Below are 17280 nucleotides of genomic sequence, written 5' to 3' on the forward strand. Positions count from 1 at the left end.
GTGCATTATTATTATTATTATTATTATTATTGGTTTTTCAAGACAGGGTTTCTCTGTGTAGCTTTGCGCCTTTCCTAGAACTCACTTGATAGCCCAGGTTGGCCTTGAACTCACAGAGATCCGCCTGTCTCTGCCTCCCGAGTGCTGGGATTAAAGGCATGCACCACCACCGCCCGGCTGACTGTGCATTCTTAAACTGACTATTGGGGGTTGGAAGAGCACATGTGTCCTAAGAGGCGCTGCATGAGGGAGGAAGGTGGACCCTCTGATGATAAATGTGATGCTGGAGAATCAAGGCCAAGGGGAGCCCAGTCTGCTGGCCTAACGTGCCTCCACGCAGGAAGGGGAGCGAGGACCACCAATGGATCACCTTCCTGGGCCTCTGTGCTGCACTCCTTGAATACTAGCCAGTCATCTAGCCTTTGTCAGGGCAGGAGCACAGCATGTGGAGGTACAGGGTGGGGAGGGCAGGATGGACGTCCAGGTGACACTCTGTACAAGCATGGACACTGTATTAGGAAAGCTGCTCTGAGCAAGATCTGCAGGTGGAGACAGCCTTGCTTCAGGCTTCCTTCACAAGGCACAGGGCACTTGGCCCTCTCAGGCTGATGCAGTAGGTCTGCCCTTCTGTCCCAGGACCCCACTTGGAGAACTGGGGAATTGCTACTGGGTGCTGCAAGCCAACACTGATTGGATTGGATCTGCAAACAATCCCCAAAGGCAATGTGAAGGAAACAACCCTCTTCTCTCTGCTGGATCCTGTGTGGAGAAACAGGCACTCTGTGTGGAATGGGGAGAAGCCTGAAGTGCCCGTGAGCTGGTACAAGCTGTGCGGTGGTCCTGGGGAGCCCTTCTAGGTGATGGACGACAGGCAAACCACACAAGCTGTGAGGCAGTGGTCCTCTGCAGATGGGGTGAGCTGCAGGCCCACTCTGGCTGCCTGAGTAGATGCATGGGAGGTCACTGGTGCAGTTTCAGTAGAACAGTCACCTGGCTACAAGGCCAGAGTGGGGACAAAAACACAAGCTCTCACTCTGTCCCTTTTCAAAAGAGAAAAAAAGCCTGCATTTCTATAGCAGAGTGACTTCATTGTGGCTGTAAGAACCTGAGACTGTCAGGACAGGTAGTGTCTCTGTGTGGCTCCTCACTGTCCCCACAGCAGTTCCTTTGTGGGGCAGGAGAGACAATGGCCTCTTGCCAGTCTCCTGGATACTTGAGGACACCAGTAGTCCATCATGATGTTCCCAAGCCTTGGTTTGGGGCTATCAGGTCCCCTGGAGACGGATGGGTGGGAAGGGGACTAGTGAAAGCTATGCGTAGACTAGTGTCCTGTTTCTGCCATCTTCATTCAGAAGGGTGCAGAGCCCTAGGGTGGGCCATCAGAAGGTGACTCCCAGATGGCAATTACATTCAGGGGCTTGCTAGGACAAGTGAAGAGCAGCAGCATTGTAAACGCTAGCAGAGGCAGATGGAGCCAGTCTGCAGGGGCTCTGATCCAAGTCTCATGGGAAGAATGGCGGCCTGTCCCCGTATAGGCATGGTCACAGACTGCTCTGTGGGAGCATGAACCTCAAGCACCTTTGGCTCTTCAGGAGAATGCTCCAGTAGCTCTCTTCCATCCCTCCCTCCCTTCTACTATGTTTCTGCCTAGCCATGGGCCTGAAAACAATGGACAACTGACCATGGATTGGAACTTTAAGCCCAAAATAAATCCTTTTTAAAGTTGATTTTCTCAGTTATTTTGTGACAGCAACAAACACTCCCACAGGTTTAAATTTTTTTTTTTTTGAGACAGGGTCTTTCTATATAGTCTAGGCTGTCCTGGAACTTGGTATATAGTCTAGGCTGGTCTTGAACTCACAGAGCTTCTGCCTCTTTCTTCCAAGTGCTAGGATTAATGGCACATGCTACCACGCCTGGCCTCCTAACATAGTTTGACATTGCAAATTCAAATTGTTTAATAGACACAGGGCCATCTACGCTGTTCCTTCTGCTTTCAACATTTATTTGTGTGTGTGATAAGAGTCAGTTTGTTCCTTCCACCATGTGGGTCCCAGGGACTGAACTTGGCCCATCAGGTTTAGTGGCAAGTACCTTTGCCAGCTGAACCATTTGCCAGGCAATTTTTTTCTTTGTGTGAATTCTGGAATGTTGGAACTTTCTTAGGAGGAATTTGACTATTTCTGATGTCCTATAGTATTGGCACAAAGCTGTTCATGATACTCTTATTGTCCTTTTAATCTGTATGTGTTGGGTTACTGGGGACTGAACCCAGGCCGTGAGCTTGCCAGGCAAACACTCTTATTGCCAAGCTATACCCTAGTCCTTATTATCCCTAATGTCTGTAGGAACTGTATTGACATCTTTCCATTTCTGATACTGTGTCTTCTTTATTAATTTATCAGTCTGGTTAGGGGTTTACTCATTTATTGATCTTCTCAATGAACCAGCATTTTTGTTCATAAATTTTGTTCCATTATTTTTTTGTCTTCAATCTCACTGAAATATATTATTTATCTTTTGCTTTCTTGGTTATACTTTTTGTTTTGTTTTGAGATAGGATTTCTCTGTATTATCACTGGCTGCTGGCTGTCCTGGAACTCACTCTGTGGACCAGTTTGGCCTCTAACTCAGAGCTCCACCTGCCTCTGCTTCCCGAGTGCTAGGATTAAAGGTCTGTGTCACCAACACCTGGCCATACTTTTTCTTTTTCCAGTACCATCCCCCCCCCTCCCCCCCAGTGCTAGGAACTGAATCTAGGACTTCGCATAGACAAGTGTTTAGTCCTGTGAACTCATTTTCTATTTTATTTTCTTTTTTCCTTTTTTGAGACAGGGTCTTACTATATAGCCCTGACTAGGCTAGAACTTAATATGTAGATGGGGCTGTCTTCAAACTCAGATTTGCTAGCCTCTGCCTCTCCAGTGCTGAGATTAAAGGTGTGTGCCACTATGCCTGGCTTGAGAGTATTTTTTAAAAATTTGCTTATACAGTTTGTATACAAAGCTCACAGTTTCTATGTTTTCAATCTTTGGTCCACCTAGCAGTTATTTTATTTTCCCACGTTCGGTGGGGTCTGGTTTAATCAGCAGTGCTGGAGTTCAACTCTGTGAGACCTGCTGCCTCTAGACTGCTTGGGCCTGCAGTACAAATTCAATCGTTTCTGCCTCGGCAGCAGAAAGGACCGTATCCCTGGACCTTTACTGCTCTTCTGAGCCAGTTCTTGCAAATGGCCTGGCCTGTGAACTGTGAAGACCCAGTCTCATTCCCTTGTCATTATGGAGGAATTTTCATATGCTCAGTAATATTCCTTGTTCTGTCTTACCAGGAGCTAGAAAATGGACTATGTAAATAAATAAATAAATAAATAAATAAATAAAGATAGGGTCTGGTTGCAGTGCTCAAGCTGGCTTCAGACCTGCTAAGGCTCTCCTTGCTAAGTATCTCAATTGGCTGGGGCTACAGATGCACATCACACTCAACTGCCATTCCTGTTCTATTAAACTCATCAGAAAACCAGAATGCAGGGGTGAAGAAATGGCTCAGGAGTGCTTACTGCTTTTTTAGGGTTTCTGCACCCTCACTGTATAGCTCACAGCTGCCACTTCCATGTTCCCAACTCCAGTTCCATGCCCTCTTCTGGCCTGAGGTACCTGAACACACTTAGCATATACTCAAACATATACACACAAATACACATAAAAATAACTATCCTTTAAAATGCCAAATGCACCCCTATAATCCTAGAACTTGGAAGCTGGGGCAGGAGAATAATGAGTTTGAGGCCAGCATGGTCTACATAGAGAGACCCTGTCTCAAAAAACCCAAACCAACTAAATAATGACAACAACAAAACCAAACCAAAGACCAACACCCAAATCAACCAATAAACCCTCAGAATCCTACTATAAACCAAGAAAGATAACTGTCACGGCTCACATCTGTAACCCAGCACTCAGGAAGCTGAGGCAGGACTGTCATTAAATTTGAAGCCAGCCTAGGATACAGTGAGTGCCAGACCATCTTGGTTTACAGTGAAACCTCCTCAAAACCATGATCCTTCTCTTACTGTTTCCCAGTGCCCCGTACAGTGCCAAAGGCAACTGTCCCTGTGCTCTCAGCCCACAAGGCCACTATGGTGACCATTGTTTGGCCACATTCTGGCTCCACCTACAGGCCACTTTCGGTATAAGACTTGCTGTTTCCAAATCGCTGGTGGGTTCAGAATATAGTCTCTTCATTTTTCTTTTTTTTGTTAATGTTATTTGTTTTTTTTTTTTTTTAAGCATGCTCTCACTGTGTAAACAAGGCTAGTTTCCAAAGTGTAATCTTCCTGTCTCTGCCTCAAGAGTGCTGAGAATGAGAAGCATGTGTCACCGCAAGCTCAGCACACTTGAGTCTAATGCTCTGAGATAAGGCCTTGGCACTACTCACAGTGGGTGATAGATAGCCCACATGGAGAGCTAATTCTGACTAAGGACACATAGTAATGGGGGAAGAGCAACTGCCCAGCCCGTGTGGGGAGCAATTCCGAGGCAGACGCAACCACCTTCCCCCAGAGATGAGCTCAGCCTTCCTGAATCCTTCCTGGCCTGGCACTTGATAGCCCAAGCTGCACTTCACTGTGTAACATGTGGTTACTGTTCATGAAGCAACTGCTAAGCCTGTCCTTACTAGACTGGCCATTTCTAAGACCTGCTCTTGGGCATCAAGCGTATCTGGGGAACCTAGAAATACTAACTTGTCAAGCTCTTCCCCAGACTAGTGGAATGAGATACATGGAGGCCCAAGTCCATGCCAATGCAGACTGAGAAGAGCTGGTGCAGACTGCCTTTTTCTCCTGTTCTGAGTCAGGGTTTTACCATGAAATTCTGGCTTGCTTGAAATTCAGTATGTAGAGACTGAACTCAAAGAGATCTGCCTCTGGAGCTGTGCTGGCTAGTTTTGGCAACTTCACAGAAGCTAGTCATCTGAGAAGTGAGCCTCAAGTGAGAAAATGCCTCCTTCTGTAGGCAGCCTGCAGGGCATTTTCTTAACTAGTGATTGATGTGGGAGGGAGGGCTCACTCCATAGTGGGTGGTGTCACCCTTGGCTGGTGGTCCTAGGTGCTTTAAGAAGGCAGGTTAGCTGGGCGGTGGTGGTGCACGCCTTTAATCCCAGCACTTGGGAGGCAGAGGCAGGCAGATCTCTGTGAGTTCGAGGCCAGCCTGGTCTACAGAGCGAGATCCAGGAAAGGTGCAAAGCTACACAGAGAAACCCTGTCTCAAAAAACCAAAAAAAAAAAAAAAAAAAAAAAAAAAGAAGGCAGGTTAAGCGAGCCAGGGGAAGCAAGCCATTAAGCAGCATCCCTTCATGGCCTCTGCATCAGCTCCTGCTACCAGGTTCCTGCCTGGTTTTAGTTCCTGCCTTGGCTTCCCTCAGTGGACTGATTCAGAATATGTAAGCCAAAATAAACTTTTCCTTTCCAAGTTGCTTTTGATCATGGTGTTTCATCACAGCAATAGTAACTAACCCCAAGAAAGGAGCTATGAAATTAGAGGTATGCACCACTATCTGTCTATCCTGTCTACCTAATCCATCAGCCATCCAGTAGCCCAATTTAGCCTTAAATTCATTATGTCATTAATAGAGACTCAAGAACTCTACTCTCTTGTCTCAACTTCTCAAGAGCTGAGATCACAGGTATAATGCACCACACCCGGTTGTTGTGGAATATTATCTCTACTAGGTAAAGATGTGTTACATTTGTTTATGCTGCAGAATATATTACTTTAACGGTGCAAAGGTGTGTTACTTTTGTTTACGCTGCATGTTTAATTATGTAAAGGTGTGTTGCATTTGTTCCACTTTGCCTGCCTAAGGCACCTGATTGGTCTAATAGCACTGAATGGCCAACAGCTAGTCAGAAGAGGGATAGGCAGTGCTGGTAGGCAGGCAGAGGAAGAGGAATCTAGGTTCAAGAGAGGAGGAATCAAGGGGGAGGAGAGAATGAGGGAGATGCTCAGGGCAAGAAGCCAGGCAGCCCCACCAGCCAGACATGGGGAGTAGTAAGTCAGACATACAGAAGGAAAGAAAAGTAAAAAGCTCTAAGGCTAAAGGTAAAGATAAACGGGCTAATTTAAAAGAACTAGCCAGAAACGAGCCTAAACTAAGCTGAGCATTTACAACTAATAAGTCTTTGTGTCATGATTTGGGAGCTGGTTGGTGGCCCAAAGAGAAAGCCTGGCACACCTGGCTTCTTTGTGAGCCAAGGTTGCACTCCATAGGCCAGGCTGTCTTCGAACTTGTGATCCTGCTGCCTCCCCTTTCCAAACACTGGTTAGAGGTGTGCATCAACACACAGTTCCCCATTGGCTTTTCCACACTGCTTACTTTACTCTGTGACTGATTAGTCAGATATAACTTTGTCCCTGAGCTTATGCCTACCACATGCTCTAAGGATATCGTCCCTCGCTCTGTGTGCGAGCAGGTGCTCACGCATAGGTGGAGGTCAGCGAACTTCTAAGAGTTGGCTTTCTCCTTTCACTGCAAAGGTCCTGTGGCTCAAACTCAGGTTATCAGGCTTCGGGACAAGCACCCTTACATGCTGAGCCATCACACCAGCCTTCTTTCCATTATAATATTTATTAATGGGTATGTGTGCATGTTGTATGTATATGGATGCCCAAAGAGAATGGTGTTGGATCCACTGGAGCTGGAGTCAACAAGTATTTGTAAGCTCCTTGATGTGGACCATCCTTCCAGCTCCTTTCCATTTACTTTTTAAATACTTTTTTGAGACAAGGTTTCAGTAGCTCACGCTGGCCTTGAACTCCAGAACTTGAGCTCCACCCTGCTCTGGTTGGGATTAGTGGTGCGCCACTATGCTTGTTTTATGCTCTTATTTCAGCATTTCACGATTTAATGTTTTGTTTCCCCTTACCTTCTTGTTGACCCTCATAAAAAATTTACGTTAGCCCTTAAGATAATTAATATCTTCTTTCCCAAAATATGAAAACAAGATCAGAGAAGGAAGATGCTAGGCAGAGACAAAACTGTTCAACAAACAATTATAGAATACTGGAATCAGTTTGTATCTAGATACCAATGACCAATATTTATATAGCACACGCTGATGCTCTCTCCTCAGGTTTCCTACACGGCGGCTCAGAGGTTCTGATGGAGCCTGCTGCCCTACAGAGGACTCATTCAGGGGAAGCAGAGAAGAGTATCCACAGGGAGTCGTGCTGCTACTCACATACATTTATTAATGCCACATTGTAAATGGTACTTAGGTAAGTGCACAGCGATGTTCCGTGTTCCCACCTAACACAGCTTGCTTCAGTTTAGCCGACAGGATTCATCGTGAGTGGACTCAGGGAGCAGTTAATGATGGCCATGGGCAGGTGCAGGACTGGAGCCTTCCGAGGAGAGGAACAAAGTGATATAATTTAGAAGCAGGAGCAGAATATAGTTTACTATTTAAAGTAACAAGTCAGAAAATTCATTTTCAATGCTACAAAACAGAATGGGGGCTGGGCATGGTGTATACACCTTTAATCCCAGCACTCAGGAGTCAGAGGCAAGAGGATCTCTGAGTCCAAGGTCAGCTAAGTCCACACAGTGAGACCTTGCCTCAAAAATAAAACAAGCCCCTGCCCCAATTCAACCAACCAACCAACCTACCAACCAACAACCCCACCTGGAATGGGGGTAGGGGAGCCACTTCTATGTGAAACACTCAGCCTGGTTCTACGTCTGTGCAAGTGGTGTTGATGCAACAGTTCATCTGCAGGAGCAGAGAAAGGTCTCCCCTCAAAGCCCAGGAAGCCAGTCCTGGGTCTGTGTAAGTCTCCAATGACCACAGTTTCAGTGCCACCAGTAAAACAGTAAAGAGACACCCAGCGCTAGGGCACAGATTTAGCACTTTCCTCCCAAATTACACCAAAACAGGAATTTTAGTAGCAGGCTCACCCAGCTAGCCTTGAGCTAGCCTGTGCCTTCCTACTGGGGGCATTAGCTACCCACTTTCTGTCACTACCACAAGTGTTACTTGGCCCGAAGGGTGCACACTGTTTTGCTTCTTAACATTTAACTGCAAATGTGTTGGTCTTTAGTATTTCTACTGTATCCTATAGATAGAATCGCTGAATCAGGCATCAGTTTCCATTCAGGACTCAGAGAACTTGTTTTGAAAAGCTATGATGGCCTTATTCAATCCCCAACCATTCCAACAAGTAGAAATCTTACCTTTCAAAGCTTTACTTCTTTTATCTAAAACAGAAGGGAAAATCAGTTACACCAGTGCCCTACAAAAGTGTCCAGTCAATTGACTGTCCAAATCCAAACGTGACTGCATGCTTCACAGGCTGGGTAAAGCATCACGGCATGCTTTCAGATAACAGAGTCATGGCTGTGTGTCACAGCCGTTCCTTTTTCCAAATCAGCAAACAAAGCAGGAGGTTTCACTTCAGCGTGCACACACCCGTTGCGTGCCCTGCTCATGCCCTGCTCATGCCCTCCTCAATGCCCTCGCTTGCTTCCCTCTCCCCTCCCAGCCGGTCTCTTCTTGCATGCAACAACAGCCTCTTTTCACTTTCATGGCTGGTGTTTATGCGAGAGTAGACTGTGCATATGAGAGAAAACATCTAATATTTGTCTTTCTGAGTCTGCCATCTCATTCAGCAGGACAATCTACTTGTATTCATTTTCTTGCAAATAACATTTTTTTTTTCTTTTATGGCCGAATAAAATCCCACTGTACCTATTTCAGCTTTTTTAGTCTAAGCTCTCCCAACAAGGGCTATTTCAGCTACTTTATTCCTTTTTTTTTTTTAAATCCATTCATTTGTTGATAGATATCTAAAATCATTGTTCTGGGCCAGCCAGATGGCTCAGCGGGTAAAGGTGCTTGCTGCACAAGCCCAGTAACCTGAGCCCAATCCCTGGGACTCACATATAGGTGAAGGAGAGAACCAACTGCATACCTCTACATACATGCTATGGAACGTGTACCTACACACACACTAATCATGTGCATGTACACGCACAGGATAATAATATTTTTAAAAAGTCATAGTTCCTTAATAAATTTTTTTAATCCAACCCCCCCAACCTCAAAGAAATAAAAACAGAAACCTACCAGCCTTCCTGATTTTATAAACGATGTAGCTCATTAACCCCATTCCCATCCAAATTTCCTGGTAAACCTGGGTATAGTAGGGTTTCATGGGGACCCAGACATTCTTAATAAGGCTTTGAAGCATCTGAAAAAGAAGAGATAAACATTAAGATAACTGCTGGCGTATACCTAATTGGCAGGATATTTTCATTATTTCTACTTGACAGAGTGCTATTCTATTTCCCACAGGGACTCCTGACACCCCTCCAGCTTCTGGCCAGCAGGCTCCCTCACAAGCCTATCTGCCACTAAAGCTAGCCCAAAGTCATATATCTCTTTTTTGACCTTTGGGTGGAAACACTCCTTTCAGCATTATTAACATTTCAAGTTTAAGTGGTCATTTCTATAGCGATGAACAGCCAGGCCTGGCACACCAGCACACTTTAACCTCCAGTTGCTCAGTCCTGAGATTGATGGATGACTCCAACAGCTGCCAGGAGTATCTAGCTCCGAGCCTTCTCATTTGATTGGAAACCTCTGGGCTGCAGTCAGTATCTTACCTTGAAGGCCCTGCTCTACACCACTACTGCACACAGAATTCTACCCTTCAGTGTTCTCTGGCTTTCCACAACTGTTTGTCAGTCTTAGAGTACAGATCCATCAAAAGCTCAATCCAGTCAAAGGCCAGTGGCTGCCCTTGAATTATTGAAATCTGGACCATATTCACGCATTTCCCCCGGGGTGGAGATGGCTCAGCAGGTTCTGGTCCTAGAATCTACATAGTGGCTCACAACCATCTGCAATGTAACTCCAGTTCCAGGGGGTCTGACACTGCCTTTTGACCTCCAAGGGCACACACATATGGCCTTGCTTCCTGCTTTCTCCTATGGGAATGAACTTAAACTGAGGAATGGCCTGAAGGTTAGCTAGCCCAGAGAGTTAACTCATAGGGTGGGGCAATTATCTTTTCCTGAACTGTCCCTAAATTCCTCCTAATATTTGTGTCCAGATGCTCTAACATGACAGTCCTGCCTTTGATATCCTTCAGAGGTGGCCTCTAGAAAGCTGAAGAATCCCAAGCCACTGACCGAGTGGAGAGGCATCTCTGCCAGATAGGCAAGGACTGAGAAAGTATTGTACAGGACTAGTGGGATCCCAGCTCTGTTCTCAACTTCAGAAATTCCCCAAATCTCCTGTCAGGTCTCCCTATCAAACAAGGACCTTCCACTTGCTCCATAGGACTCTTGAAACAAAAAGGATCCAGTCTGGCACCTGGTGCAAAGTAAGCACTCAGTAAATGATCAATTAATAACAAGGAATTGCTATAAAAACTCAATAGAAAGCAACAATTCCTAGGCCACTGGGATTCTAAGGGAGGACTGAAAGATTTCCTTGCTTTTCCTCTCGTAGGCTGGGTAGAAGTGTCAAGAAGTGATATCAAGGCCAGGTGGTGGTGGCACACGCTTTAATCCCAGCACTCGGGAGGCAGAGGCAGGCAGATCTCTGGAAGTTCAAGGCCAGTCTGGTCTACAGAGTGAGTTCCACAAGAGTCAGGGCTGTTACACAGAGAAACCCTGTCTTTTTCCCCTCCCCAAAGGTCAAACGGCTGTCTAAGACTGCCTATGCCTGCAAAGTTTTTGAAAATTAAAGTAACAGCAAGTTATTACCTGGCAGTACACTGGAAAGAGGGGACATGTGACAGTCTGAGGTTTATAATGTGGTGTCATACAATTTCGAACATCCCTTTACCAAAGCCTAACTTGGAAGAAACCTGTCGCATAAAGGAAAGAAGTCACTAACTTTGGAGTGATGTTTCCTGGCTTGGATTCTAGCCAGGGAACAGGATGCTCACAGTTGATGGTGGCATGCTCCTTTACCAAAGCCTATATAGTTAGGCAGGTCCATCCGTGTATCAATGCCCCAGAAAGGGCATAATGCTGACTGAGGAGGGCCTCCACCTAGCCTCTTAGTCTTGAGGAATAATCGCTCTATCAGTATAGAGACATAATCTCAGAGCACACCCTCACAGACCCTTGTTAACAACTCCTCGCCTCGTACAACCAGGGAGACTAACTCCAGAAAGCATCCTTGCAGTCGGAGAACCGACCTCCGTGCATTCTCGCAGTCGGCGTGACTGAGCCCCGGGCACTCTCCTGGCGGACTGGAGGACTGACCCCCAGGCACATCCCTGCAGAATGGATGGCTCACTCCGGCACTCCCCGGTCGCAGTCGTGAGAAACCCCGTGGACCCTCCTTACAGTCCGTCGCGCAGGGGCTGGCCCAAGGTCAGCGAGGATCGCAGTCCCTCACCTGCGCTCCCGACCTACCTCGGCTCCACCGCACTCCGTCCCGGCCCCTTTCCGGTCCCCGCTGTCGGGAACATGGGAAAAAAGCCCAGGCCCCGCTCTTACCTCAGCAAGACCAAGGCCACAGGCCACAACAGAATCCACTAGACGGGGAAAGGTCACTGAGCACGCAGGCGCCGCGCAGGGCCCGCCGGGAAAACGGAAGGAGCGGCGGCTCCAGAAGCCGGCTGCCGGCTCTTTCGCGCCTGCGCACCACAGCGCCCCCGGTGGGCACCTGGGGGCTGCACGCATGCGTGGGGGTTGGTCAAAACCAGGAGTTGCTGGGAGATGGAGTCTACCGTGTCTCTAGGTGTCATAAAACGGACTGTCCAGATTTCCCAGGGTTGCTGGGATTCTGGGAACACTGGGTTTTCAGTGCTGAAACCAGCACAGTAGACAATCCAGACAAGTTGACCGTAAAGAAAACAAACAAAAAATCCTCTTTGCAGGTCTTATGCCTTTAACCCCTGCTCTCAGGAAGCTGAGGCAGCAGGGTTGTCATAAATTCGACTTTCAGGGCAGCCTGGGCTACAGTGTGAGACTGCCTTAAAAACCAAATCAAAAGCCGGGTGTGGTGGCGCACACCTTTAATCCCAGCACTCGGGAGGCTGGCAGATCTCTGTGGGTTCAAGGCCAACCTGGCCTACATAGTGAGTTCCAGGACAGCCAGAGATACACAGAGAAACCGTCTCAAAAAACAAAAACACCACAGCAAAGCCCGGTTATAGTGGCACAGGTCTTTAACCCTAGCACTTGGGAGGCAGAGGCACAGGGGTGGGGGTGGGACGAAGGATGGGAGGGTGCGGGGCAGGAGGGTGTTTCTCTTGAGTTTGACACTAGGGTGCTCTATAGCAAGTTCTGGCTGGGGGCTACTTAGTGAGATTATCGCACTCCCACCTTCCCAAACAAACCAAACAAAGCAATAAAGAAAAAAAGAAACCCTCTTTACTACATACATATATATATATATATATATATATATATATATATATATATATATATATATATGAGATAGGGGTATTCTGTGTAGTCTGGAACTTGCTATGTAAACCAGGCTGGTCTTGAATTCAGAAAATTGTCTGCCTCTGTCTCCTGAATACTGGGATTAAAGGCCTGAGCCATTACATCAGGCTTTTTTTCTTGCCATTTCCTCTGGTTTTGCTAATTTCTGCACTACATATTTGATTAATCAGCCATTCTGAGTATAGTGATTGTCCTTGAAAGATGTCATAAAGTGATGTACAGAGTTCTGCAGGAACTCCAGGGACTGGACCTAATAGTTTTTTTTTTTTTTTTTTTTTTTTTTTTTTAATAAACATGCTAGCAGGGTGTGGTGTGCATATACCCCTGGCACTTGGAAAGTAGAGGATGATCAGGGTTTTAAGACCATCCTGGGCTACATGAGACCCTGTTTCTAAAGAACAAAACCAAAAACAAACCAACAAAAATTGTTCTTGCTTTATTTTAGTTTAAAAAAAGGCTTATTTTAAGTTTTGGTTTTGCCCAATCACTGGGCATGCTTTAGTGAAACATTTCACTATTAGGATAAGAATTTGTACCGTAAGCTGATGAAAGGAAATGCTGGCCATACTTTCAGGAGGGGAGGCTAAAAGCTTTTTAGATTTTGGATTAGCCTATAGAAAAATGTCTGCCATAAATCAAACAGTGAAGGGGAAGATGAAAAAGAAATCTCACTTACACAACTTAAGTAAAACATAGCTCTCTGAACAGATGAAGATAGCTTTCTTCTGTATCCCAGAATCCAATCAATATTTATATGTAGAATTCAGCTATTATTTGGCTTAAAAGGGCTTATCGGGAAATGTTATCATTTTTACTGTTGTCTACAGAGAAAATATTTTCCAGTTTCAAATAACTCTGGACTTTTGAATTATAACCTGTTTTTATGTTAAAAAAAAAAAAAGCCCCAAGGCAAAAGGTAGATAAAGAGAAACTGTATGGGAGAAAAAAAAAGGCTTATTTTTATGTGTATGAATGCTTTGCTCACATTTATATCTGTGCACCAAGTGTGTGCCTGGTGCCCTCAGAGGTCAGAAGAGGGCATTCGATACCCTGAAACTGTAATTATGGATGGCTGTGATCTACAACATCAGTGCTGGGAATTGAACCTCTGTCCTTTGGAAGAGCAACAAGGGCTCCGAATCCCTTAGGTGCATCTCCAGCCCTGTACTTCTGTTTAAGGAACTACTAAAACCTCAGCAGAAACTGGAAAAGCAAATCTATCTATTGAATTAAAGCAAATTGGGGGATGCAGACCTAGCTCGGTGGTAGAGAGCTTGCTCAAGCACAGGGCCCTGGGTTTGGTCCTCAGTTGCGGGTTTGCGGGTGGGTGGGTGGGTGGAGAAAAAAAAAAGGCTGGGAGTGGTGGCACATGGCTTTAATCCCAGCACTGGGGAAGCAGAGGCAGGTGGACCTCTGTGAGTTTGAGGCCAGCCTGGTCTACAAAGAGAGTCCTAAAACAGCCAGGACTGTTAAACAGAGAAACTCTTGTCTTGAAAAACCAAACAAATAAAACTGAAAAAAAAAATTGGGTTTGTTTAGCAATTACTGAAGCAGAAGACAGGAGAAATAAATTAGAAAAACAGGCAAACAAGAGAAGACAAAGATACCTCACAGAAAGAAAGCCAACAGCATTCAGCCCAGTATAGTTGGTATTCTTTCTGTTATTCATTAAGCCACACTGTTTACCGTTTGAGAAAAGCCATGAGGCACAACAAAACTCACTATAAGAGTTTATTAAGGGAAGGGAACAGAAGGGATGTGACAGGGAATAGAATGTGCAGGAAGAGACGGGAGGGATATGCGGGGATCTGCTTTTATGGATTGCCCCTGCACGTGTGCGTATGAGCTTAACGTAGCTACGCCAAACATGTGCATAGATTACATGATCATGCTGCGCACAAATTACATGACCACAACATATGAACTCTACAACTGAGCTTTACCCTCAGCCATACAACTAACTGGGTCTTAGATAGAAACCAATGGGGAGTAGGGTAGGAATATTTGAAGAGCTAATAGCTGATTGAGAATTTCCCAAAAGGGATTTAAAAAAAAAAATCAAAGGCTCAAAAAGTCTTACTGAAGCCTGGCGGTCGTGGCGCACGCCTTTAATCCCAGCACTCGGGAGGCAGAAGCAGGCGGATCTCTGTGAGTTCGAGGCCAGGCTGGTCTCCAAAGCGAGTTCCAGGAAAGGCGCAAAGCTACACAGAGAAACCCTGTCTCGAAAAACCAAAAAAAAAAAAAAAAAAAAAAAAAAAAAAAAAAAAAAAAAAGTCTTACTGAAACCAAGCAGAGAAATGAGGTCTAGAAGCCGCTTAATAAAACTGAAGACTAGGGCTAAGGTTGTAGTTCCGTGGAAGGGTGTTTGTTCAGCATGTGTGGGGACCCACATTCCCAGCACCACCAAACAAAAAGGTCCTAATACCTAATAACGATGTTAAATACCTGCCCATCTAGAATTCTATTTATCGGAAAATTAACATTTAGTAAAGGTGAAATACAGTTTTGAAGAAGTTAAAAGTGAGGGAATGATTACTAACAGATCTACAGTAGATTCGTTCAGGCAGCAGAAATAGGAGCTCAGATGGGAGGTGGGGATGCAGGGAAGAAGGAAGAGAGATGACCACAGTCCTGCTTTGAAGGGAAAAGGGGCTTTGGAGCAAATGAAGCCGCATGAAAACTTGGCAAGCTTGCTGTGTTAGGGTGCTGATTCTACAGGTTCAGGGGTTTCCAAGGCCTCTGAGGACCAAAACTCTCTTCATCACAGTAGTTAAGAGTTGTCTTTTCTTGCTGGAATTCTTAGGTGCACAACGGAATTTTCCAGAGGCTCTGAGACTTGTGCTATCCTATCTGTGAGACTTGTGATATCATGTAGCATCACAGAGACAGAAAAGCTGCTGTTTTTCATTCTGCTAGACACTATGGGACTGGTGAAAATTTCTACGTGTCACTCTGGGGCTGGAGAGATGACTCAGCGGTCAATAGGGACAGCTGTTCTGGAAGAGCACCAGAATACGGTTTCCAGCACCCATGTTGGGCAGCTCACAAGCCGCCTGTATCTCCAGCTAATCTAATGCCCTCTTCTGGCCACTCACACATAGCATACATGTGCACATACATGTAAATAAAATAAAAATAAAATTTAAAAAAGTGTCACTCTCACATATGAGCTTTTTGGAAAATTTAGTGATTTTCATAAGTAATATTGCCTGATATCAAATGAGCTTTTAATTGCCATTTTAAATTAATGTTTTATTTTGATTTCTGTTTCTGTAGTAAAACATGGGGAGGAAAGGGTTTATTTCAGATTACACTTAAAAGTCACAATCTATCATTGAGGGAAGATGAAGGCAGGGACTTCCAAGCAGAGGCAGGAATCATGGTGAAAGGCTGCTTACTGGTATATGCTGGTTCCACTTGCCTAGGAATGGTGCCATCCACAGTGGGCTGGGCCCTCACGCATCAATCATCAATCAAGACAATCTCTGACAGACACGGCCACAGGCCAATCTGATCTGGGCAGGCTCTCAATTAAGACTCCCTCAGATAACTCTAGGCTGTGCCAAACTGACAGCGGAAGATCATTTGGACGCATGCATAAAAAAAACCTTTCTTTGTTGTACTCCCCCCCAGATAGATATAAACCATAAACAAAAGCGCTTTGGGTCTCAAGTCACTATTAGGAGTGTAAAGAGGGTCTTGCAACCTGAATCAGGTTTAAGATGTAGTTCAAAAATAATTTTTTAATTTATTATTATTATTATTATTATTATTATTATTATTATTATTATTATTATATTTTTGAGACAAGGTTTCTCTGTGTAACTAAGTCCTGGCTGTCCTGGAACTCCCTCTGTAGATCAGGCTGGGCTCGAACTCACAGAGATTCACCTGCCTCTGCCTCCCAAGTGCTGGGATTAAAGGCGTGCACCACCACTGCCCAGCCAAAAAGAATATTTTACTTCAATTTTTTTTTTTTGAGATAAACTCTTACTCTGTTGTTCAAGTTGGTAAATGCCCAGCAATTCTGTCTCGACCTCCCAAATTCTAGGATCACAGTTGTGAGCTAACAGGAAAAGCATCATAGCTATTTGAAGATGAAGCTTCAAACCAGACAACAGGCTTGTAATGTAATTTCAAGTCCCAAACACTGTAACACGTCTTCAAACGTTTGAACACGTTTACCGGCTATCCCAGCAGATTCCAAGTGCCTAATGCTGCGTTCTGAGACTAAAAGGAGAGCCAACTTTAAGCAGTTTTTCCTGCTTTGTGGAGAGTGCGGTTTAACAGATCCTTCATTGCTAAACGCTGTCAGCTGTTCGCATCCCTGTTCCCTCAGAACCTCAGGCTGCTTTGTGAATAAGCCAAATCTGCCCCAAAGACCTACTCAGCCTTGGAATGAGATCTAACGACCTAGAGCCTGCAAGCCCTTTAGGAATTGCCTGTTTCCAAGTGGTCCCTGTTAGCTTTGATCTTTGGGTCATGTGAGAAGGGAACACCAAGAACTATCCCACCTTGTTAGGGCCAATGAGACCCTCGTTCAAAGACCGCTCAGGTGCCCCTGTAGCATAAAGCTACAATCTCTGAGGCTTGTGGCCCAGCTCTTGTGGGGTTCTAGGGTCAGGCTGGCAGCAGGAATGCTGTAAACATTACCAGCAGCCATCTGAACTGTGCAGATTCCAACATCAAAACCACTAGAAGCCGGCCTCAATAAACGCTTTCCTGCCCAGGTCACCTGACTCCAGCTCTCCCAGCAGACCTTGCCGGGAGGCAGTGGCTGCTGTGTTGGAGTAGGCACGAGGCTCGAGGCTC

General features: G+C 45.5%; 1 protein-coding gene across 3 annotated transcripts; it reads right to left on the minus strand.

Moving 5' to 3' along the window:
- Positions 1–7221: 7221 nt before the first annotated feature.
- Positions 7222–17247, minus strand: Atp5mj (ATP synthase membrane subunit j). 3 transcript variants are annotated; one of them, XM_059279291.1, is made up of 4 exons: positions 17122–17247; positions 9122–9245; positions 8230–8253; positions 7222–7400 (listed from the first exon to the last, which is right to left on the minus strand). In XM_059279291.1, the coding sequence occupies exons 1-4, from the start codon at positions 17152–17154 to the stop codon at positions 7366–7368; spliced, it is 216 nt and encodes a 71-aa protein (XP_059135274.1). In that variant the 5' UTR covers positions 17155–17247; the 3' UTR covers positions 7222–7365. The 3 variants fall into 3 exon arrangements, with proteins under 3 accessions (XP_059135274.1, XP_059135276.1, XP_059135275.1); XM_059279293.1 differs by lacking the exon at positions 17122–17247 and adding an exon at positions 11428–11653; XM_059279292.1 differs by lacking the exon at positions 17122–17247 and adding an exon at positions 11512–11620.
- Positions 17248–17280: the final 33 nt, after the last annotated feature.

Source organism: Peromyscus eremicus, chromosome 14, assembly GCF_949786415.1.
Source record: "Peromyscus eremicus chromosome 14, PerEre_H2_v1, whole genome shotgun sequence".
In the NCBI taxonomy this organism is placed as follows: domain Eukaryota; kingdom Metazoa; phylum Chordata; class Mammalia; order Rodentia; family Cricetidae; genus Peromyscus; species Peromyscus eremicus.

Excerpts from the sequence above, each read along its gene's own strand:
- Atp5mj (XM_059279291.1), bottom strand. The coding sequence starts at position 17,154 with ATGTTGGAATCTGCACAGTTCAGATGGCTGCTG. Across the intron at positions 9,246-17,121 it reads CACAGTTCAGATGGCTGCTG|ATGCTTCAAAGCCTTATTAA; the intron begins GTAATGTTTACA and ends CTTCTTTTTCAG. Across the intron at positions 8,254-9,121 it reads TTATAAAATCAGGAAGGCTG|ATAAAAGAAGTAAAGCTTTG; the intron begins GTAGGTTTCTGT and ends CTTCTGTTTTAG.